This window comes from Metopolophium dirhodum, chromosome 3 (assembly GCF_019925205.1).
Source record: "Metopolophium dirhodum isolate CAU chromosome 3, ASM1992520v1, whole genome shotgun sequence".
In the NCBI taxonomy this organism is placed as follows: domain Eukaryota; kingdom Metazoa; phylum Arthropoda; class Insecta; order Hemiptera; family Aphididae; genus Metopolophium; species Metopolophium dirhodum.
Genome location: NC_083562.1, coordinates 30,088,183 through 30,111,224, shown reverse-complemented (window position 1 = coordinate 30,111,224; position 23,042 = coordinate 30,088,183). Strand labels below are relative to the sequence as shown.

The 23,042-nt window shown below is 28.2% G+C and overlaps 3 protein-coding genes across 6 annotated transcripts; 2 read left to right on the top strand and 1 right to left on the bottom strand.

The window, feature by feature from the left end:
• Positions 1-14: 14 nt before the first annotated feature.
• LOC132941468 (polyubiquitin-C) lies at positions 15-4,637 on the top strand. Its single transcript, XM_061009533.1, has 2 exons — positions 15-170; positions 2,473-4,637. The coding sequence occupies exon 2, from the start codon at positions 2,480-2,482 to the stop codon at positions 4,307-4,309; it is 1,830 nt and encodes a 609-aa protein (XP_060865516.1). The 5' UTR covers positions 15-170; positions 2,473-2,479; the 3' UTR covers positions 4,310-4,637.
• A 1,696-nt stretch (positions 4,638-6,333) lies between these two features.
• LOC132941471 (S-phase kinase-associated protein 1-like) lies at positions 6,334-7,482 on the bottom strand. The gene has a single exon (XM_061009540.1). The coding sequence runs from the start codon at positions 7,305-7,307 to the stop codon at positions 6,819-6,821; it is 489 nt and encodes a 162-aa protein (XP_060865523.1). The 5' UTR covers positions 7,308-7,482; the 3' UTR covers positions 6,334-6,818.
• A 5,434-nt stretch (positions 7,483-12,916) lies between these two features.
• LOC132941470 (peptidyl-prolyl cis-trans isomerase D) lies at positions 12,917-17,984 on the top strand. Of its 4 annotated transcripts, XM_061009537.1 has the most exons (10): positions 12,917-13,094; positions 13,534-13,703; positions 13,768-13,907; positions 14,002-14,139; positions 15,051-15,157; positions 15,393-15,584; positions 16,581-16,712; positions 16,772-16,890; positions 17,132-17,267; positions 17,483-17,984. In XM_061009537.1, the coding sequence occupies exons 3-10, from the start codon at positions 13,835-13,837 to the stop codon at positions 17,702-17,704; spliced, it is 1,119 nt and encodes a 372-aa protein (XP_060865520.1). In that variant the 5' UTR covers positions 12,917-13,094; positions 13,534-13,703; positions 13,768-13,834; the 3' UTR covers positions 17,705-17,984. The 4 variants fall into 4 exon arrangements, with proteins under 4 accessions (XP_060865520.1, XP_060865521.1, XP_060865522.1 ...); XM_061009538.1 differs by lacking the exon at positions 13,534-13,703 and having other exon boundaries at positions 12,957-13,094; XM_061009539.1 differs by lacking the exon at positions 13,534-13,703 and having other exon boundaries at positions 12,986-13,094; positions 13,776-13,907.
• The last annotated feature ends 5,058 nt before the right edge of the window (positions 17,985-23,042 follow it).

Here is a 23,042-nt window from a genome sequence, read left to right as displayed (position 1 = left end):
TCGCTGTTGTTGCTGAGCCAGCAGTCGTCTTGTCTAGTTGTCTGTAGCTACGTTCACTTTTCATTGTTTTTGATCTCCCGAGTTTCCATAGTTATTTACCAACTCCGAGCAAATAACAAACGTTATCGAACATCAAATTTCATACGTTTAAATCAACATATCATTCTAAGGTAATTATATAATAATATCAATGTGTTAAAATTTGTAAATTGTCTATATGTCTATCGGAAAATGTTCACTGTTTAGGGCTGCTCTTCCCCATAATCTAACGATTTCGTCTGGCGATAATGTACTATTGTTATTTCGAATAACTATTTCTTCGGAAAAATGTTAGTTTTACGACGTGGAAAGATAGATTTGGCCGGATACTGGATACTGTATTGTATATTACTATATTAGTATCCAGTGGATACGACATCAGTCAGGGCCGCCGCCATTTTTGTATTGTGTTGTACAATCGTAAGTTGCATAGTCATCCGGTCAAGGTCGTTTGCGTTTCCTTTGTCTCTGGGTTACTGTTGTTTACTGTCTTACTTATCTACTGAATTTATTTATTATTAATTATTATGTAATTGTTAAATCTTGTACGACTGCTTATGCAATTTTGTAATTTTTAAATTTGTTCACACTAATCACAAGTTTTACAAAAATGTTAAATGTGTATTAAGACTAAAGAGGCCAATCGTCGTAGACATTTAAATTTTTTACATTCAAACTCATTATTTTACCATTGCTATTTATTGTCTCATAAAATGTTAAGTCTTGTGGAGTAGATGGTTAGCACCGTAGTTTTTAGTCCGGTTTGGATATTTTTATAATCAACTTGCAGAGCTGCAACTCACTTTTCTCACTATTAGCTGTTTATTTTCATGTTTCGAGACATAATTAAAATTCTGTTTATTTAATTTTACCCACGGACTAGGATATATAATACACTCACTATATCTTAGTCCGTTATTATACCATAGAATAGGTTTATTCTGATTTCACCTATTTTGTGGTTATTGTAAACTATCAAAAAAGAGGTTTGCTGGTAATATTATTGTGTGACCGCTGACCAACGATCTATGGATGTATTGACCACTGTTGTGTGTCACTATAACCATTATATTTATATATATATATTATTATCATGACTAGTTGTAATCTTCTCTAATTTATTTAATATAAATCATTATATTTAGTTATTAAAGTTCAAGTGTTTTATACACTGTTAAAATTTCCAATTTCCTAAATAAATTAGTCTTTTTTTTTTTTTGTTATTGGTGTGTATCAAATTGATATTCTCACCTTTTTATTTCATTTTTTGTGTTGCAGCCCTGTTTATTCCTACTTGGTAGTTGATTCTCTTTAGTCATTACTATAAAAATCAGAATATCATAATTCAATATTTGTATAATTTAAATCAAACAAGTTGGGGAAGCTCACTCTGCTTGCTTCAGAAAAAGTAGATTATACTTATCAATTCAAGCGTTCTTTTGTTCTTTGTTTTTGACATTATTTTAACTAAGAAGTAAGATTAATACATTTTTGAGAAATATATATATATTATTAAATGTTTAGATATAAGATAAACAGTGGCATAAACTTGACAAGTACCTCTACCAAACATCAGGTTTTTCAGATTTCAACTAGGTCTTTAAATGGACATACCTTTATTACAAAGTATAAACTCGTTCCGTCGGGTATTTTAGTCTCATGATCAATTTTGTAAAAATGCCACTGATTCAATAATTCTATTAGCATTATTGTTTATATTTATTCAAGGCTTATTTCAAGGTTGGTTGTTTAATCATTAATTCAAAGAAAAAAGAATTATTTAGTAATTATTCATACTTATTAAGAATACAGTTTTGTTATCTAGTCATGTTTCTTTATATGTAGTACCTAATTGTTATTCAACAGCTAATTACTAAAAGTTTCTTTGGTTTAAAATATTTGTATAAAAAAAATTAATTAGACTAGTTATAATATTGTTACCACGCCCCTAGATAATCAGTATAAGCCATAAGGTACTATATATATTCCGTACTTTGGTTATAAATTATAATACTTATTAACTTAAATCTACCATGTTATTCCGAAGTACAATTTTATTAAATTATTTAAAAAACATGATAGGTTTCTATTTTAGGACAAATTATTGTCTTACTGAATGTTTTGTACTTAACAAAAATTCAATCAATATTTATAACAAGGGTTCTCAACCTTTAAGTTTATGCCTCCTTTAACACTAATGTATAAGGTCACCCCCTGATCACTGCTATATAACTGAATCTAATTTACCTATATATAACATAATATACGTCAGACTTGAATGTTGGTTATAATAAAAACTCCTATGTAGTATTTCTTAAATATTGATGATTATATAAATTATTTTAATAATCAAAATACGTACCTACATTAACATACAGTTTTTAAAAATTTATTTATTGTACCATTATTGAATTTGTTTTTTTTTATTTTCAGTCTCAAGATGCAAATATTTGTGAAAACTCTTACTGGAAAAACCATAACTTTAGAAGTAGAATCGTCAGACTCTATTGAAAATGTGAAAGCTAAGATTCAAGACAAAGAAGGAATCCCACCAGATCAACAGAGATTAATTTTTGCCGGAAAACAATTGGAAGATGGCCGTACATTATCTGACTACAATATTCAGAAAGAATCAACACTTCACTTAGTACTCCGTCTTCGAGGTGGAATGCAAATCTTTGTGAAAACTCTTACTGGCAAAACCATCACATTAGAAGTAGAATCGTCAGAATCTATTGAAAATGTAAAAGCTAAAATTCAAGACAAAGAAGGAATCCCACCAGATCAACAGAGATTAATTTTCGCTGGAAAACAACTGGAAGATGGCCGTACATTATCTGACTACAATATTCAGAAAGAATCAACTCTTCACTTAGTACTCCGTCTTCGAGGTGGAATGCAAATATTTGTGAAAACTCTTACTGGCAAAACCATCACTTTAGAAGTAGAATCGTCAGACTCTATTGAAAATGTGAAAGCTAAAATTCAAGACAAAGAAGGAATCCCACCAGATCAACAGAGATTAATTTTTGCCGGAAAACAATTGGAAGATGGCCGTACATTATCTGACTACAATATTCAGAAAGAATCAACACTTCACTTAGTACTCCGTCTTCGAGGTGGAATGCAAATCTTTGTGAAAACTCTTACTGGCAAAACCATCACATTAGAAGTAGAATCGTCAGACTCTATTGAAAATGTAAAAGCTAAAATTCAAGACAAAGAAGGAATCCCACCAGATCAACAGAGATTAATTTTCGCTGGAAAACAACTGGAAGATGGCCGTACATTATCTGACTACAATATTCAGAAAGAATCAACTCTTCACTTAGTACTCCGTCTTCGAGGTGGAATGCAAATATTTGTGAAAACTCTTACTGGCAAAACCATCACTTTAGAAGTAGAATCGTCAGACTCTATTGAAAATGTGAAAGCTAAAATTCAAGACAAAGAAGGAATCCCACCAGATCAACAGAGATTAATTTTTGCCGGAAAACAATTGGAAGATGGCCGTACATTATCTGACTACAATATTCAGAAAGAATCAACTCTTCACTTAGTACTCCGTCTTCGAGGTGGAATGCAAATCTTTGTGAAAACTCTTACTGGCAAAACCATCACATTAGAAGTAGAATCGTCAGACTCTATTGAAAATGTAAAAGCTAAAATTCAAGACAAAGAAGGAATCCCACCAGATCAACAGAGATTAATTTTCGCTGGAAAACAACTGGAAGATGGCCGTACATTATCTGACTACAATATTCAGAAAGAATCAACACTTCACTTAGTACTCCGTCTTCGAGGTGGAATGCAAATATTTGTGAAAACTCTTACTGGCAAAACCATCACATTAGAAGTAGAATCGTCAGACTCTATTGAAAATGTGAAAGCTAAAATTCAAGACAAAGAAGGAATCCCACCAGATCAACAGAGATTAATTTTCGCTGGAAAACAACTGGAAGATGGCCGTACATTATCTGACTACAATATTCAGAAAGAATCAACACTTCACTTAGTACTCCGTCTCCGAGGTGGAATGCAAATATTTGTGAAAACTCTTACTGGCAAAACCATCACTTTAGAAGTAGAATCGTCAGACTCTATTGAAAATGTGAAAGCTAAAATTCAAGACAAAGAAGGAATCCCACCAGATCAACAGAGATTAATTTTTGCCGGAAAACAATTGGAAGATGGCCGTACATTATCTGACTACAATATTCAAAAAGAATCAACACTTCACTTAGTACTCCGTCTTCGAGGTGGAATGTAAATTTCTCAGGCCAATAGCAATCTATCTTTAACAAAAAACAACTGGAATGCTGTATCAAATAATGATTTTTAGTATAGATTATACAAACAACTAATCATAAATAATAAAATAAAATTCTATGTTTATTCATTTCACACTATGGTTTACAAATGATATATTATTATTAATATACATTGTCGCTATAATACAAAAACTGGTGATGTCAACTCTTTTATAATTTAAATTTAATATAACTAAACAATTATGATATTAAGTTGTGCAAAAAGTCATAAAATTAGAAATGAAATTATAAGAATTTTTACATTACAGTGATGTTATATACATACTACTTCCTGTGTTGTTAATTCTGCATTTAATCCAATCATTTTTTTCCTAATTTAAAATGTCGATATTAGCTATTTTAATTGCTCAATTGGCATTGCGTCTGATATCATAAATATATATTTTTATGCTATTACACGTCTTACCTCAAATTTAATAATTAATATTTCAATTTTGGATGAATGTTTCCTAAGTACCTAATTTTAGGATAGTTTACAATTTAACATTGACCATATTATAATGTATTAATATGCTGTGTCTTCAAAAATTCATTTTAATGATTAATTATTAATGTAAATGTTTTTTTCTATGTATTTATATACATGTATTAGATAAGCCTAATTTACACACCATTATTTGGAACTCGTGGTACCATGTACGATACATTTTATAGTTTTTCTTTATAATATACAGGTATTATAATTTACTAATTTTATATACTTCACATAATATAGTGGTGTATAGCCGACCAATTGACCGAGCATAATTTGGTTTAGGATATGAAATATGTAACTCATAATATTATGCATTGATTGTGGCGCTAGGTAGAAATGACGATGGGGCCAATCTGAATATTGTACTGGTAATTGTTATTATAGCACTATAAGGCTGTCAAAGCACTCTAGGGACATCGTATCCGATTTGTTGTCTTTGTCTTACAAAAGTAAAATGTACGATTAGCAGTTCCAATTTTGTGTTGGCTTTAGTATTAGCATAAATTGACTGTTTGACAATTTAGTCTAGAATATTATCTGTCTTCTTTTTGGTATTAATATTAAAATTTTTTAGTAAATTATGATAAGTTAAAAATTGTAAACAATCATCAAGAGAAGTGAGAACACTGATAATGTTCTTAACTTTAAGTTTGACAAATGGTTAGTTCATCTACTATTAAAGCTAACAACAACAAATTTGAACTGCTGAATGCAAATTAGCCATGTTGTTGTAAAACAGAAACAACACTGAACACCACGTCTTGAGGGTAGACGTCATCTTAATTTTTGAATTATTACAACAGTCACATTATTATACACTACAGTGACATTAAAAAAAAACTGATGAAGCTCTAAATCTGAAAAAAAAATACCATACATAACCTAATATTATGTCGTACTTGTCATTTGAAGTAATTTTCTATAATAAGGTTTTGAGGGTGATCATAATATAATGTATCAACTTAAATTTTCTCCAAGTTATAAGACCAGTGGGCAGTGGCGCCGATTGAAATTAAAACTGGTAGTTCAAATTTTTCAATTGGCCCACCCACCCCTTTAAACATCTGAGAAACGAGCTTAACTAATTATGTATAAATAAGTTAATGACATTACTGTGTTTAATAAAATTGTAGTAGAAAGATAAGGAAGATAAGTACTACTTTATTTTACTCACACACCCAATTTTGAAGACAGTTTAATTGAACTACTTGAGTTACGTGTTCAGTGCCACTATATAGAAAAACCAATGAGTAAATAAGTAGTTTTAAAACAATTGTATTTATGATGAATAATAATTATAAAATATACTGTGTACATTTCTAATTCGTATTTAGTACATACATTTCTTAATATACACTTTACAAACGTCCAACATTATTTGTTATTATATTCTACTATCAATTCCTTTCAACAAAAAAACTGACGTCAATAGCAATAATTTGTATTAATTACCACATGAGTAATTTCTTTTCATACAACTAATAAATGTTCAGTAAAAAATTGTTTATTCTTAAATTGTATACAAATATAAAATTGTCATATTTCTATTTATTGTCTATACAATACATAAAAAAAAAATATTGAACAATCATAAAATAAATGAAATAAAGAGCTGTATCATACTATATCAATTGAGTAATAAGCAACAATGAATAGTTATTTGTAGTTTAATGAACACCACACCTAACAAGATGTATATAACCTATTATGTTGTAATAGTTACCTAATTGACGTTCAAAACGCAATAAAATTTTGAAATATATTTAAGGATTACTAGTACATAATTTAATAAGAGCAGTCAAAAATAAAACATGTGAAACATACTAAAAGTGTTCATTCAAATTATGTTAATAGTATAACTTCACAATTATGAATAATTGAATAAACATAAAACAAATATATGGATATTTTATATGTAAAATTATTACAAAGTTGATAAAAAAATAGTACATTAATTTGTAGTTAAGGAGAAGTTACTTTTCTTCGCACCATTCATTCTCTTTACGTACTTGATCCTCTTCGGCAGCAGAGAAATCGTTTTTAATGTTGAATGTTTTCCTTATTTCCTCGGGAGTTTTTCCTTTGATCATATTAGCAACGGTCTTACACGTAACGTCCAACAAGCCTTTGATGTCCAAATAGTTGGCAGCCAATATGAGTTCAAATAGTGTACCCTGATCAACTTTCAGGAAATCTGCATCCCAACTGGATATGTCGTCTGTACGCTTCTCGCGTCCCTCGTCATCCTCGGCTGCGGGTGGGTCGTCCTTGTGATAGGTTGCCCACTGGATGACTTTCTTTAATATTCCAGCGTTTACGTTCGGCAATGGCACGTTTTCTTCGTCTTCCTCTTCTAAGCCTAAGTCCTCGACCATAGTTTTAATGGTCACCGATGCTTTGGCGATCTCGAAATCTACTTGGAACACTTCGCCATCCGAACTTTGTAATTTTATCATCGGCATCTTGATGCAAATGTCTTCCTCGAACGATTATGTGAGATTTACTAATTAGTTTTCTATCAGATCGTTATTGTACTTTAAATGTTGTAATGTGAAAATTGTAATGCTGTATAAAATAGTAAACACTTAAAAGCAAATATAAATTATAGTGTATAACAAATAACAATAACAATATTTTTATTTTTTTTATCTTATCCAGATCAAGATAACAAAAACATCAGGTCAATTGGTGTTCTTGCTTAATGTCGTTTATCCGCTGTTGATCCACACCTGACTTTGAGACTTGAGTCTTTGGACTTTAAAGTCTTCGAACCATACTTTGATGTTTCGGTTTTTTTTCGCTGAATTTAAATTTAGTAGATTTGGTTATAGATTAAAGTATTAAATATACATGATGTATGTTTAATCTATGGCTTGGTCAAAGCTCAAAGAGGTATATTTATGGTCAAAACCATTAGTCTCAAACTCTCAACCACGAATTAAGATATACCTTAATTCGCGGTCTCAACAATTAATACGAGTATACGACTAATTAAAATATACCAATAGTCAATACCTATTCCGTATTCAATATAACTTTGCGTACAAAGTTCTTCCCTATGCGTGGTGGAATTTTAGTACCTAATTCTACTATAAATACAGAGGGAATATAGTTCTCCCGCGCAGCGTCGAACTGGGAAGGGCCCAGGCCACTATTCTAAGTTCATTAGCGGCCTACAAAGGCGTATTTGTATTTATAAATTAATTGTGGAAAATTACAGGCCAATTCGTTCAGTCTAATTATTGAGTTTATGGACCAATACAGAGTGTAAAAGAAAAACATTATAAATGAAATAACATTGTTCTAATCAATATTAAATTTTTATTTTAGGAACGTGAAAACCCTTGTTTTCCAAATACCTACACTCTACAGTATACATTTTTTCTTAACACCAACAATTTTTTTTTTGAAAAATTCAAAATTTAAAACTGCTAATTTGTAAATCTTATTCTTAGATTATTTTTTATGGCAGTCTAGAGTAGTTTTATTAATTTTGTAAAATATTTTTATTCATTTTATTGAAGTAAATGAATAGGACACGTAATTTTTCAATAATTTTCAATAACTTTTTGATAATTCTCTCTTCTAAAATTTTTATCTGAAACATATTTTTGTACGACCGTAGAAACAAATTATAAAATCCTTTTGCTTTAAAAAAAAAAAATCTTATTTCTTTAAAAATGTGGCAGTTTTAGGATTTTTAGTGTGAAAACCAAAAATTATAACCTTTACATGAAAATACCTCAGAGGCGTATGTTTGGTTTATATAAAATATTTTATGTGTGATGAGGATTTTAGGATTTGTTTTAAATACATTATTTATGTAGTTATAATGTAATTTAGAACTCCTGGGCTCCCACAAGTTATTTCAGTGGGGCCCAGTATTTTGAAAAAAAATAAGTACAAATAGTACAATGTTTATAGATACAATAGTGTTGGTATATACAAATTTATATTTAAGTACCTACTAACTTAGTATTATTAGGTATAAAATATTTACAATATATTAGACTATTACATGCAAAATTTGGAGATTTTTTTTTCTAATAACTCTATAGCACAATAATTGGCCAGCTTAAAATTATTTTGTCCTTCCTAGTTGTTCGCATAGCTTTCATAAATTTAAAATGATTCCTCTGTAATACCTTGAGTTAAGACCGCTTTTGTAGATAATTATCTCGGTAGTTTTTGTATGAAACTTTTATCCAACAACAAAATGAAAACTTTTTTTTTAATATATAATTATTTATACTGTCAAAGTAATATATTTATAATCAAAATTTATAATATACAAGTCGAAAAAATTTAATTTCCCTTGAATTTTGACTTATCGAGGTTCCATTGTACCTTTCAATTGTGCACTATACCTGCATAAGTTATCTCTGTCTTATGTTGCATAACATAACAAACAGTACAGTCTGAAATTTGAATAAGTAATTTAATTCTGTTATGTTTAATTTTATAGTGAATTGAGCTATTACCATTAAAAGTAAGAATATTATCTTGTTAATGACAGGTTTTTTTTACATTTTAATTTTAAAGCGAGTTATGAGCATTTTATTACATTGACTAGATTACACTCTTACTTCTAAATTTGGTAATAGGTCAATTCAGAGTTAAATAAATTATTCAGAACGAACAATTTGCTATGTTATGTGTTTGTAAAACGGTGCAAGGCATACGGGTATAGACTTCCTCTTAAGTACCTTAAGCAGTTGTGCCTACAATAAGTCATAAGAAACTAATATTAATATCATTGATTAAATATACAATGTTTAATCAATGTTAATATATTATCACAAACTATAGACTCCGCGATTAATCTGTGGTACTATGTAGACAAATATATATATAAAAAAAATTATACTTGGAATTGACGCTGGTACGGTCTTAGATCATCTTAGGACACAGTAGTTGAATTTGATCAACCATATAGTTTATTGGATGGACTTTTACACAAATGGTAGAACTGGACAAAGTAATGCTCAACCAATGTTATACAGTACAGCTTAAGAGGTATTTAATATTTTTTTTTTTTTTTTTTTTTTTTTTTTTAATTTGACTTTATTTAGAAATATTACAATCTATACAGGGGTGTACAATAAGTATAATTAATATTTATTGTTCTTATATTTATTTTTACATAGAAGTTTATTTAACTTTATAAATATATTTTTAAAGAGTTACAATAATTGACAAACGCCTAGCAAACATTGATTGACATAAATCAGATCACGATGAATGTATAATTAGCAGAATATTAGGTATAAATGTACAATAAAAAATGTATTAAATAATGTAATTATTGCATGAAATTCACATTATACAATGATAATAAACAAATTACAATTTAAAATGTGACATCTATTATGGCCCGTTTAACAATCGTTAATTTAATGTTAAACTACCCAATTCGGCCGGTAAAACAGTGGGTTAAGCGTAACCGAGGTATAAACTATGATTGTAAACCGGGCCTTTAGTTACATACATATTTATTACTTTTTTTAAAAATGGTTTCTTTTATTTATATATTTAAACTTTTATTATTTTAAATAGATTCAATTTAAGTCTGTTGAAGGATTCTTCATTCTGGAATACATGTCTTATACTCTTTCCATCATTAGACATTGCATTTACTTATTTTACATATACATAAAACAGTGTAATAAAAAATTGAAAACTTGAAATTTTTATCCTCAATTATTTTTCTGCTGTCATTGACTTATGGAAGCATCACTAGTTATAACACCTAATTATTTTTCTTAATCTTCTAATTTTAAAATATAAAAAGTTAATTCCAAAAATATAACAATTAGGTAGGTATCAATAATTTATCTATATTTTTTTAGTTGTTTTAATTAATAAAGAATATTTACAATATGTGTTAAAATAATTCAAAGACACAGAAGCAAATTTTATAATTTATGTACAATATTTTAACTTTAAATAATATGAAGAGGGAGGCGAGGCCAACCAGTGATGAAACTCAACGTGATAAAGTAATTATACAACATAATATAACATTTAAAATAATATTTTAAACTACAATTTTTAAGTACAATAAATTATTGTATGTTATATACAGCCAGCAATATACTTATAATAATAATAACAATAAGTATAAATTGAAACATTAAATTTAATACTCATAATAGTATTTAATATTTATACAATAAACAATGACAGTAGCCAGTAGGTAGGTAATTACTAAATATATTTAAATTTTAAATTTATAAAACACTTACAGACAGTAGGTATACAATTAACTTTTTTTAGGTACATATAGGTATTAAGTAATCATACCTCACATAGGTTCTTAGTTTCTTACAATTTAAATTATAATAATTGTATTTTAAATATTTTAGTGATAATTTTCTTTGATAGAAACATTATTTTTTTACTGTAATGCTTAGTTTAAAACATTTTCCATTAACCAATAAAAATAGTTTTACATAATATATAGATAAAAAATGTATTTTAATTTTTGAATTAAAATATATAATGCATTTGTTAGAGTAATAATATTATTGATGATAGGAATTAAGTTATAACTTAGTACCTACCACTTAGACATAATTTGCATTTTTTTAATATGGTTTTGTATAAAAAAAAAATTACTTATTTAATAACTTAAATAAATTATAAAATAGTATCTTAAAAATTGTTTATCCTAGGACAAAAATCTAATAATCAGATTTAAGTATTCAAAATATATAAAAAAATAATATCTGTTATTTTTTTTAAGTATCTATTTACATAATAGAGTTTGTTCCATCTTGGGTCTTAGGAATCTGTAACTTATACAACCAATTTTTAGTCTGACCAGTTTTTCGAGTACCTCCTAAGGTTTGTACATCACTTTTGTAGTACATATGACCGTAATTGTTATAATAAGGTATGAATTTTAAAAGATTTTTACCATATTCTAACATTTTACTTTCATCAGATGATGGCCCGCAATAAAATATAATGACACCCAATGCGTCATCTGAGGATCTTGAATTTTTGTAATTGGTTGAACATTTCATACCTGTGATTCCATTTAATTTACCTGCATCATACAAATAACAACAATTTTCCCACATTTGATCCAACTCTGACTTTTTAATAAACATCATCCACTTTCCCATTTCCATTTCCTCTATTTTACTATATTCTGCTTCCTCAATATCAGAATTCCTATGATGCAACCAACACTCATCATCTGTTTCAGTTGGTTTTTTTCTTTCAATATTTTCACATGAATTTGCTATACATTGATTTGATATCAGAGAATTAGAAGTGACAACTTCACTCTGCGCTGACATAATGAGAAAATTATTGCAAATGATTTTTATAAATTATATTTTTAAAACGAAACACTGCACTATATAGAATTCAATTTAACTAATTTGTATATTATTATTATTTAATAATTTAATGTCATAATTTGTAAACATAAAACAGATTCTATTATTTCTCCTTATAAATTTAAAGCCTTGGTCCTTGTAAAATTGGTTTTCATGCTTAAAAGTTAAAATTGATTAAATAGACTGGCAGTATTTCAAATTTTGATACCAGTATCCGATATTTGTTTACTACCGGTATAACATGGTATAACCATAGGTTTATGAGTACCGTGGTTAACCATGTGGTAACTTAACCTAACCAACCAATCACAGCAAAGGATTTGTATTTTGTATGCACGTATACTCAGAAACCCGTATTCCTAATATACCGGATATCGGTATTTTTTAAGGGGATTCGATACAGTGATTTTCTGTTTTTGTCTAACACACGCGCGACATAGTATTTTAGACGTCTTTTTTGCCAAACATTCCAATTGATCTATTGAAGCGATACAAATTCTGAAAACAGACTTGAATTCATCGTCAAGTCTACTTGAAATCGACTTTCCCACATTTTTGATAATATCCCCCAAATTCCAGAAAACGTCATATTAAAAAAGAGTATTTAAACATTTTTGTGTTTCAATTTTTGGAGAAGCTAAAATCAAAAAATCAAAATTATGGGAAAGTCGATTTCAAGTAGACTTGACGACGAATTCAAATCTGTTTTCAGAATTCTCATCACTTCATTAGATCGATTGATATGTTTGGCAAAGAATCCGTCAGAAATCCTATGTCACGCGTGTGTTAAACAAATACAGAAAATCACGGTACGGAATCCCCTTAAAAACCGGACATTACCGGTATACCGATAATACCGCCAGCTCTAGTTATACCAGTACCCTAAATTATACCCTAGATGTAGGTATTAAATATTTTACTACTAATTTTTTATGCCGAGCGGAGCAATGAATGTATTGATTTTACAATGATGTGTGTTTTTAAAATTGTTTTTGTGTGTTTCTCACGAGAAAACAATCACTTTTCACGAATCACGAATTCGACGATTTCACGATTCGATGTGCGATCAGTACGTCGAGAACCACGTGATCACGCTGACACCGGGTAGTTGGTTGGGGATTCGCGGAGATTCGGTCGTCGGACTCGTCGGAGTGCGGACTGATTAGTGATTACTCTCTCGTGGGAAAGAGTGCAGATGATGATAACACCGGTGATTGATTAGAACAATAGAAGATTTTTTTTAATAGGTCTCCACTACATCTTAAGCGTCTTGCATTTTTCAATTTTTCATGGCTATCATTTTATTTATTACCTATTAAGTAATTTTCTACTTTTGCAGTATTAGTTAATAGTTATTAGTTACTATTACCGAGTATATTTATTTAGAAGAAATTGATTAATAAAATTAAAAACCACCAAATTCAAAATAATTTTTTTTATGTAACTTAACATTTAATTCAGTATTATTTAAATTAAATACAATGTGATACAAATGGTAATGAAGGAGAGGTAGGTAAAACTATATTTTTGTCTTACAAATTCTTGTAACTATTAATTTCTTAATTTATTATAGATTTATAGATATAATTTCAAATTGATTCTACTGTATCGTGAGTAGCTGGATATTTTATTCCTTGACCATGAATAATAACAGCAGTGTCCTTGTTGGAAACTCAGTGGTTTTTTTGGATATCGAAATTGCCCAAGAAAAAAGTGAGGAAAATGTTTAGTTAAATATCAATACATATTTGCAATGTTTCTTGATATTGAAATAAGTGTACTGGATTTTTTGTTTTTATTTTTACAGTTGGACGAATTGTTATTGAATTATTTAATAATGTAGTACCTAAAACTGCTGAAAATTTTAGAGCTCTTTGTACGGGTGAAAAAGGTAATGGTTTATCAGGAAAGCCACTACATTTAAAAGGGTCATCGTTCCATCGAGGTATTATTAATTACATAGTATTTACTGAAAATAGGCTTACATAGGTACTTGATAATAGGACATTATACAAACAAGACTCAATATTTATAAACCGGTTGATTTCTATTAGATTAGGTACTTCCATTAAGGTTTTTCATATATTATATTGTACAACATACCTAATAAAGAATTATTATTATGATTAATAGGTAGGTCTAATAATTAATATAGACTAGTTGTATTACGAATTTCACTTTGTGTTGTCTTTATCCATAACTATGCAAGTTAATTTAAAAAACTGTATTTGTTACATTTCTAAACATTTTATTTGTACATTATAAAATGAACTGTAGATAAAATACGCATGAAAACCTTTATAAATATTTTAATTTTCACAGATTGAGTAACAATGTGATATGTGACATACATTATTGTTGATCACGTCTCACAAGAATCTAAAACGGCAAAACGTGGCTATCAGCTACATATTTTGTTTTGTTTATTATTAAATAATAGAATATTTATTCAAGTTAAATTATTTTTAATATAAATATATTTACTTTTTTTTTTTTATTGATCTTGAGCCCGGCAGCTGAGGCCATTAGCTATTTTTAGTTTTTACTGTAGGTTATTAAGTCGGTAGGGGAAGGAACACGTAAGTGTTTAGTTTGGCAGAATTTTTGATTGGGCACCCGTAGGTATCTGCCATGCCCGGGTGGGAGATGGCGACACTTGTTCTCCGGACACCGTAACTTGTCCGAAGAAAAATGCCGCCCATGACCAAGGAATCGAACTCGGGTCGACTGCGTCGCAGCCGACGCTTTAGTCCGCTCGGCCACTCCGTCCCCACCAAAAAAAAAAATCACAAAAAAATAAATAATAGACTTGTTGAAATAAATAACAAAAATGTAACATTTAATTTATATTTATAGCTGTTCCAGAATTTATGATCCAGGGTGGTGACATTACTTCTGGTAATGGATCTGGCGGTGAAAGTATATATGGTTTGTTTTTTGAGGACGAAAACTTTGAACTACTGGTAAATTAAATTGATTTAAATCTGATTTGTATCTTATTAGAGATAGAATATATTTTATTATACAAAGACTTTGCAAATGCAGATCTAAATAATGTTTTTTATTAATTTTAACTAACTAGATGGATCAGTTTTATACTAGATTTTATATCATATATTAATATATACCATATTAATATTTTTAATAATGTAATAAAATATTTTTTTGTTTAATGTTTGGGTTTACTTCTCATTTTAGCATGAAGAACCTGGAGTTTTGAGTATGGCAAACACAGGCAATAAAAATACTAATAATTCCCAGTTTTTCATCACAACTGCTCCATGTTCACATTTGGATGGCAAGAATGTTGTTTTTGGAAAAGTAAAAAGAGGATTTTGTGTGGTTCAGACAATTTCTGCCACTACTACTAATAATGATATCCCTATTAATGTAAGTAAAATATTGATAATATGTATTCCTTTTACCAGATAGGTTTTGCCTTTGTTCAGTTATATATTTTTTGTATTAAAAATTATGAACTGTTTTGTTAAATAGTAAAAGCATGTATCTATAGTCTATACCAGCAGTCCCCACTAGGATTTTGGAACAGGCCAAATATTATTTTTAAAAATTACTTGCGGGCCGCATGCAGTAAATAAATTTAAATTTGTGCATAATATTGACCAAAGGCGTATTTTTTTCCCCCTGAACACGGTTGTAAATAATAATAATAATAATTATTGTATTTTCAAATAAATAAAACTGACTAACTGCCCAATAGTACAAGTAAATAGATAAGATATTACAATAAATTGATACAGAAATAGATAGATACAATAACATAAGTTCTTAATAAATATATGCTAGAATATAATCTAAAATGATTGGAAAAGTAAAATATTACATATTGTAAGTTTAAGCAAATGTGTCAAAATTGAGCTCTTCAGTCAGCCACTGGTGTCCACTGACTAGTATTTCACCTGTCCTACTGAAAAGCAATTGGTAAGGCTTGTTGACAGAGTTAAATGTTTAGCAATCTTAAAATTTCTGCATACAGACTAATATGCAGCAAAAATAATAAACAAATGTTACCAAGTTTAATAACAAATTTCAGTAATTTTATAAATCACTATAAGCTGCCAGATTTTCAAGAAGAAAAATTAGATACTAAGTAGTTACATACCATCTCACATCAAAGTTTAACTAAGTTATCTTAATACTTCTATGTTTCGCTGGTATACCATAGATGTAACTTCTTGTACTCCATGAACTAATATTAATTAACTAATCTGAATCATGTTGTACTCACAATATTTAACCAATATGTATCAATACACCTACGTCTTTCTTGAAAATCTTGCTGTTTTTGTTTAGCTGAATGTTGGTTACTCTAATTATAAATTAGAGTACTTTATAATTATTAATAGTTTTTTTTAATGATTTTAGCCTTGTATAATCACAGATTGTGGTGAGCTACCGAGTGATAGTAATACTTGGAATATTAATGAAAATGATACAACCAATGATGTTTTCCCCCCTTTCCCTGAGGATTGGACCATTCAGCCAATTGATCTTGATGTAATTACTTAATATTATGCTCTAAATCGTTTTGTTTATTAAAATATACTTTTCTCAAGGTAATACAAATCTGTGATGTACTAAATAAAATCAAAGAATCAGGAAACCAATTCTATAGCTGTAAAAATTATTCATGTGCTAGACGAAAATATGACAAAGTGTTACGATATTTTAAATGGTAAGTATTTTGAATGTTTTATATTATGTATCATAACTTAAATGTGTGGTGTATGTATTTTACTTTGTTATGTATTAAATTATTAAAATTAAATATTATTAATTAATAATTATTATTGTTATTATTGTTATTACCTTTTATTTGTATAGCGGTGCAATAATTTATTGTTTTATATTCCAATATTCAATTTAATAATTATATATGCAAAGTAAGTTACTTATATTCGAACCATATTTTGCAGGTATAAAAGTTATCATAAAAATTCTAAAATAGATTTAAATATGCTGGAAACCATACAAACAAATACATTGTTAAATTTGTCAACTGTTCATTTGAAAGAGAAAAATTACAAAATTTCAATTGAATTATCAGAACAAGTAAATATTTTTAAAGAACTAATTATGAGTTACGTTTATTGTATATATTATGTTAAAAAACTGGTACAAAAAAATCAATAAGTCTCTAGCAGTTTTCTAACAACTTTTTAGCAACCAAGTATTTACTGTAAAATATTATAATCTATATTGGACCATTAAAGATACAACTTGTGTTTATTTATTTTTAACTAATTCAAAGTTACTTTTTATTACAGGTTTTAAACATAGATTGTAACAACGGCAAGGCTCTTTTCCGTCTTGGTAAGGCCTATAAATCAATAAATAACTATGAAAAAGCAATTAAATACTACGAACAAGCTTTGGACATTTTTCCGGATGAAAAAAACATTTTAATTGAGTTAAAAAATGTAAAACAAGCTCAAAAGCAATATATAGACACAGAAAAAATACTTTACTCGAAAATGTTTCTACCATAGCGAGATAGGTTTTGGCTAATAATATGATATACTATTAACTATTAAGCATACTACTCAGAATATTTTATTTTAATATTGATGAAGTCAAGGTGGTTTGAATTTTGATATGAACTTATGTTAACTTTTTTATAACTTAAAAATAGTATTCTATGCATTATTGTTATAGTTCTTGTTTAATTTTAAAATATTATTGTCTGAACACTTAAATAACAAACATAAAATACTTGAGAATTGTGATATAATTTTAAGAAATATAATATTACTTGCACACATAAATAAATTAGTATTTACTTTTGTACAAAAAAAATAGTTTATTTCATACCATAAAAATAAGTGTTACACACATTTTTTTATACAGAGTGAAGGAAATTAATTAATTAATTTTATTTCAGATATAGTAAATTTGTACATTCTTTATTTATTTATTTATTTTTTGATAGTATCAGTTTTTAAGATAATACTGATAAATATACCTTTTTTCACCTTTGTCTATCCATTTTCAAGTCTCACTGACAAATTCGTGGCTCTATTTGACTATATGTTTCGCATATTTTAATTTCATCTTCCCATCTTAAACGTAGATATCGTATATGTTTCAGATTCTGAGTGGAACGATCATGTATTGATTTTACAATGATGTGTGTTTTTTTTTTTTTTTGTGTCTGTCATCACCTTTTAGGACAGCAAAAGTGCTTGGATTTTCTTCAACAGTAACTTTTCTGATAGGAAAGTGAATCTAGTTGGTACTATGGGGTGTTAAAAGTAAGTTAGTTTTCCAAAGTGACGTGAAAAACAAGAAAAATTAAGGAAAAAACGGGAATTTTTACGCAAAATCTGTATTCGAGAAAAAATGTTTGGTTTTTGGTGTAATTCTAAAACAAATGACCGTAGGGACATGAAATTTTGACTGAATGTTTATAATTGAATTTCCTATACACCATAACATTTTCCAAATATTTTCACTTATTTTGAACTGTTTACGGACATTGTCAATTTCCATTTTTTTTCTATAAATATCAATAAAAATTTTTCTGTTGAGTAAAAAAGCTTGAAAATTTAATAGAAGGCTCCTAGGTTATTGTTTCATAGGCAGATGAAAAAATTAAATATCCTTAGTCACAGTTTTTATTTATAAGCATTAAAAGTTCAAATGTTGACAAAATACGAAAAAATCACGAAAATTAGCAAATTATTTTGAGTTGAGAATTCATATAAATTTTTCTTTTTAAATCTAAGATTTGAAAATGTAATATAAGATTACTCATAAGTTTGCCTACCTTTATCAAAAAAAAAATGTCTACAAGAAACTTAAATTAAATTTTTATGAGCGTCTGAAATTTATATTTTTACAACATTTGATATTTACTCGATTTCTCATGTAACAATTTTCTTATTTTATTGTAATTAAAAAACGAATGACTATAGATACTGTAAAATTTCACTGAATGTGAAACCATAAAATTTTGAAAATATTTTGACTCTTTTTGAGCTGTTAACGGACATTGTTAGTTTTCATTTTTTTTAGTTTTTTTTTTCTATAAATATCAATAAAATTTTATTTGTTGGGTAAAAAAGCGTGAAAATTTAATATAAGGCTCCTGATATATCGTTCTAACTTCTAATAGCAGTTGAAAAATATTAAAAATACATAGACACAATTTTTTTTTATAAGCATTTAAAGTTCAAATGTTGACAACATTTATTAAATTTATAATTTACTAATTATTTTGTAGTTAAAAATGTATAAAATGTTTAACTTTTATGGCTAAGGAATGAAAATTTAAAACAAGGCTCCGCGTAAATAGGTTATATATAAATTACTTTATTCACAATAATATCATCAAATATACTTGGTAATATCATAGGCTGACTGACCGTTTTCGCTCAGAATCGTTTTTCTTATACAATGATATTATATCATTGAATTCAAATTTAACACCGTCCATTACAGTGACCAACTTGTAACCTACTGTGCAGCAAAACGACATCCACTTACCCACCTTTTTTTTCTTGTGTATATTCCTGCAATCCTGCTCCGTATGTTGTAACTTATTTGGTATAAAGTACCTGATATCCTCCAATTGAGATCTAGAGTAGTTATCTTTTTTTAATATTTTCCTCTACAATGTTAGACTTAATTTTTAAATAACGGTTGGAGTTTCTTTTTTTTTTGTCCAAAATGTTGTTTTTTTTTAAATCAACAGATTATTTTGTGTGTTTCTACCTTGAATTTATCTAACTACAGGTTAGGTAAATTTATGAAATTATTTTTTTGATAATATTTTTGATAACAAAAATTTGCAAAAAAACCTATCATACCTGAAGAAGCGCAAATAGTGTTTGTGATTTGGGGTGGGAAAGTTGAACCAGTGGCATAGCCTGGGATTTTTTAGGTGTTTAAACCCCCTCCCCCTCCCGCCTCTTCCTCACACCAATTGACATTTATTCCCCATAATAAATGTATTATTTATAGGATTCGGGACTTCTTGAATTTGCATGTTTTTTTGTAGTGGTCGTAGATTATTTCAGCTAGGTACGTTATAAATTTGTTTCATGAAATTATGAAATTAAATATTAAGTTTGAATTTGTATAATTTTGCATATCTGTACATATTTCGCAATTAATTTACTTAATAGTACGTACAATTGTCTGGAAAAATCATATTTGGATAGGTAACATTCAAAAATATTATGATATTGGGTAGGTATCATAGGCATAATTAATACTGTTTGAGATTTGGGAAGGGCTGCAGCAGTGAAGCCTGAAATCAGTGAAACCCTAGGTACTATTATAAAAATGAATAAGCTCGAAAAAAATTTAGTAAATGTTTGGTAGGGCTGTTAAAGATGTTAGTGGAGGCTTGGCCCATAAATCACCCTATTTGCGCATATGGCACGTAAGATTTTATAAGCCTGTGTTAAAATTATAATTGACTTCTAGATTCTAGATTGTACGAAGAAATAAAAATCAATAGATACGTGTTTGTTTATTAGTGTTTTCGCATATCACGTTATTCGTTATTTCTTATTTAGCGCACTATTTGTTTTCTTTATCTCTGGACCACGGGCAACATAGACAAAGCGTATTTACGCAGAATCGTTTTTTCTATGTTTTTAAGTAATCTTAGAGTAAAATTACCCATTACAAAAAACTTAGAGAATAATATTTTTGATGGATTGACATATCTATTTGTCTAAATGTTGTCTCAAAATAATTTAAATTTACAACATTTTTTTGTTTATTTTGAAAGTCAAATAATAATAAAATATAAAATAAATTTATCATTCCCTCAAAAATATTATTCTTCATTTTTTTTTTTGTAATGGGTGTTTTTACTCTAAGACTACATAAAACCAGAAAAAATGATTCTGCGTTAATGCATTTTGTCTAGTATGTATGTTGCGCGTAGGCCAGAGAGAGAAAACAAATAGTGCGCTGACATCCTCTTAACCCAGTATTTTAAAAAATGAATTTGTTTTGTTTCACGAGAATTTAAAAATGCCCAAAATATGCAATAGTGTCCACTGTCCATCATCATAGGCGCAACTAGACCAATATTTTTAGGGGTTCACGAATTATAAAGATTTCCTGTATAATGTCCTCTTAACACTATAATATATCTATTAACAATAATTTCAAATGTATATTTATGTACTAGGTACCTATATTTTTAATATTTTTGTGAAACAGTAACAGGAAATATTAAATTGTGACTACTACATAATTTATCGGCCAGTAAATTATATTTATTTAAATTACTGCTACGTAGCTAGTTCAGACTTGAGATTTCTGGACGACGTGACCGACCTCTCCTATCCCAAATATATCCTAATCAATAATGCTATTTCTATTATTTTTATTCAGTTGAGTAGGTAGGTAGGTATTTTTTTAACTCGACTGATTTGAAGTAGAAGTAGAATTGCTCTAAACAGGAAGCTTAGATCATTAATTTCTTGTTAAGTAGTTGTTTTTTTTTTTTTTTTTATAAGTACCTACTTCATGCACTACGAGAGCTATCTACTTGGTATTAATTTTTTGTGTCGTGTGTTGGCCACAATAAAGGCCGAAAGCACAAACGCAATATAAACAAACGTAGGTACACTAACAATTTATTCATATTTATTATTTTAGTAAATAATAGATGTGCAGCTGGCTCAATAGTATGCTGCCTATTATAGTTAAGTACTAATTTTCTTTTTAACGTTATTAGCGTTTTAATTTTGTTCAAAATACATTTGTATAATATAATACATCAGTTTTTACTTTCGTTAATAATATTTATATGTTTCCAATTATTGTTATAATTATTATTTTCAAAAAGTTTTCCTATATTCTTTTTACTTTTTTAAGTTTCTTTTCGTTCGTAAAGTGGGTACCTATATAAGTTCTTTTTATTTTCAACAAACAATTACACTTTCTAGATTCATAGACGCACGAACATCTACAATGAATGCAATTATTATTAACGAAGGATTATATCTCTCAGGCCACATATGCGAATTTGTAAATTGTATTTCAAAATTTGTGGACTATAAATCTTAATAGGTAACCTACAGGCTACAACTTACAAGCATAAATACTAAATAGGTATAAATAAAAAATAAATAAATCAATAATAATGATTGTTGGTTTTGGTCGTCACGACGTCTCTATTTCTATTTACTTGTTACTTGTTAGTGGTTGCTAAGTGGTAACAGGTATCTGCCGATTTGTTTAGAAAAACAAATACAATTTGATTCGGGTAAGATAAATAAACATGATTTTTGCGTAAGACCACCTGAGGCACAATTATAAATGTAAACTTTTGTTGGAATGATAAATGACAATATTATATTATAGGTAATTTATAAGATCCCTTAAAATTTTAATATTTGTTATAAATTATAATTATTCATTTATTATAGTTACAATAGTTTACTGTTTCTGTAGATACCTTATAGTTTGTGTCTAATGTCTAAAAACTACACGCCATACTGCCCTTCATCACACAGATCAATTCTCTCTAAAATGTTCGAAAAACTTAATACACGTATGTACCTATTAGTTACCTACCTAAATTGGCTAAGTTTGTACTAAACACGCAACTCCCTATGTACCATTATTATCAATTTTATTTTTTAGTTACAAGGATTTATTATATCAGACGTCTATATAGACCATTGCATTCAATAGAATAAAAAACAATTAAGTTTTTAAAAAAAATGTTAGGCAGTAGCCAAAATAATATTGAGAAAACTGTTTATTCAGTTTATTGTCTATAATATGTGAAGGAAACCATAGGTAGATATACATATATTATAAATATAGGACGTTACATATTATATTTATATACATTGC

Bases quoted from the DNA above. Each gene is read 5' to 3' on its own strand.
- LOC132941468 (XM_061009533.1), top strand. From the start codon at position 2,480: ATGCAAATATTTGTGAAAACTCTTACTGGAAAAACCATAACTTTAGAA.
- LOC132941471 (XM_061009540.1), bottom strand. From the start codon at position 7,307: ATGCCGATGATAAAATTACAAAGTTCGGATGGCGAAGTGTTCCAAGTA.
- LOC132941470 (XM_061009537.1), top strand. From the start codon at position 13,835: ATGAATAATAACAGCAGTGTCCTTGTTGGAAACTCAGTGGTTTTTTTG. The intron at 15,158-15,392 runs GTAAATTAAATT...TTCTCATTTTAG, and splicing joins ACGAAAACTTTGAACTACTG to CATGAAGAACCTGGAGTTTT. The intron at 16,713-16,771 runs GTAATTACTTAA...ACTTTTCTCAAG, and splicing joins TTCAGCCAATTGATCTTGAT to GTAATACAAATCTGTGATGT.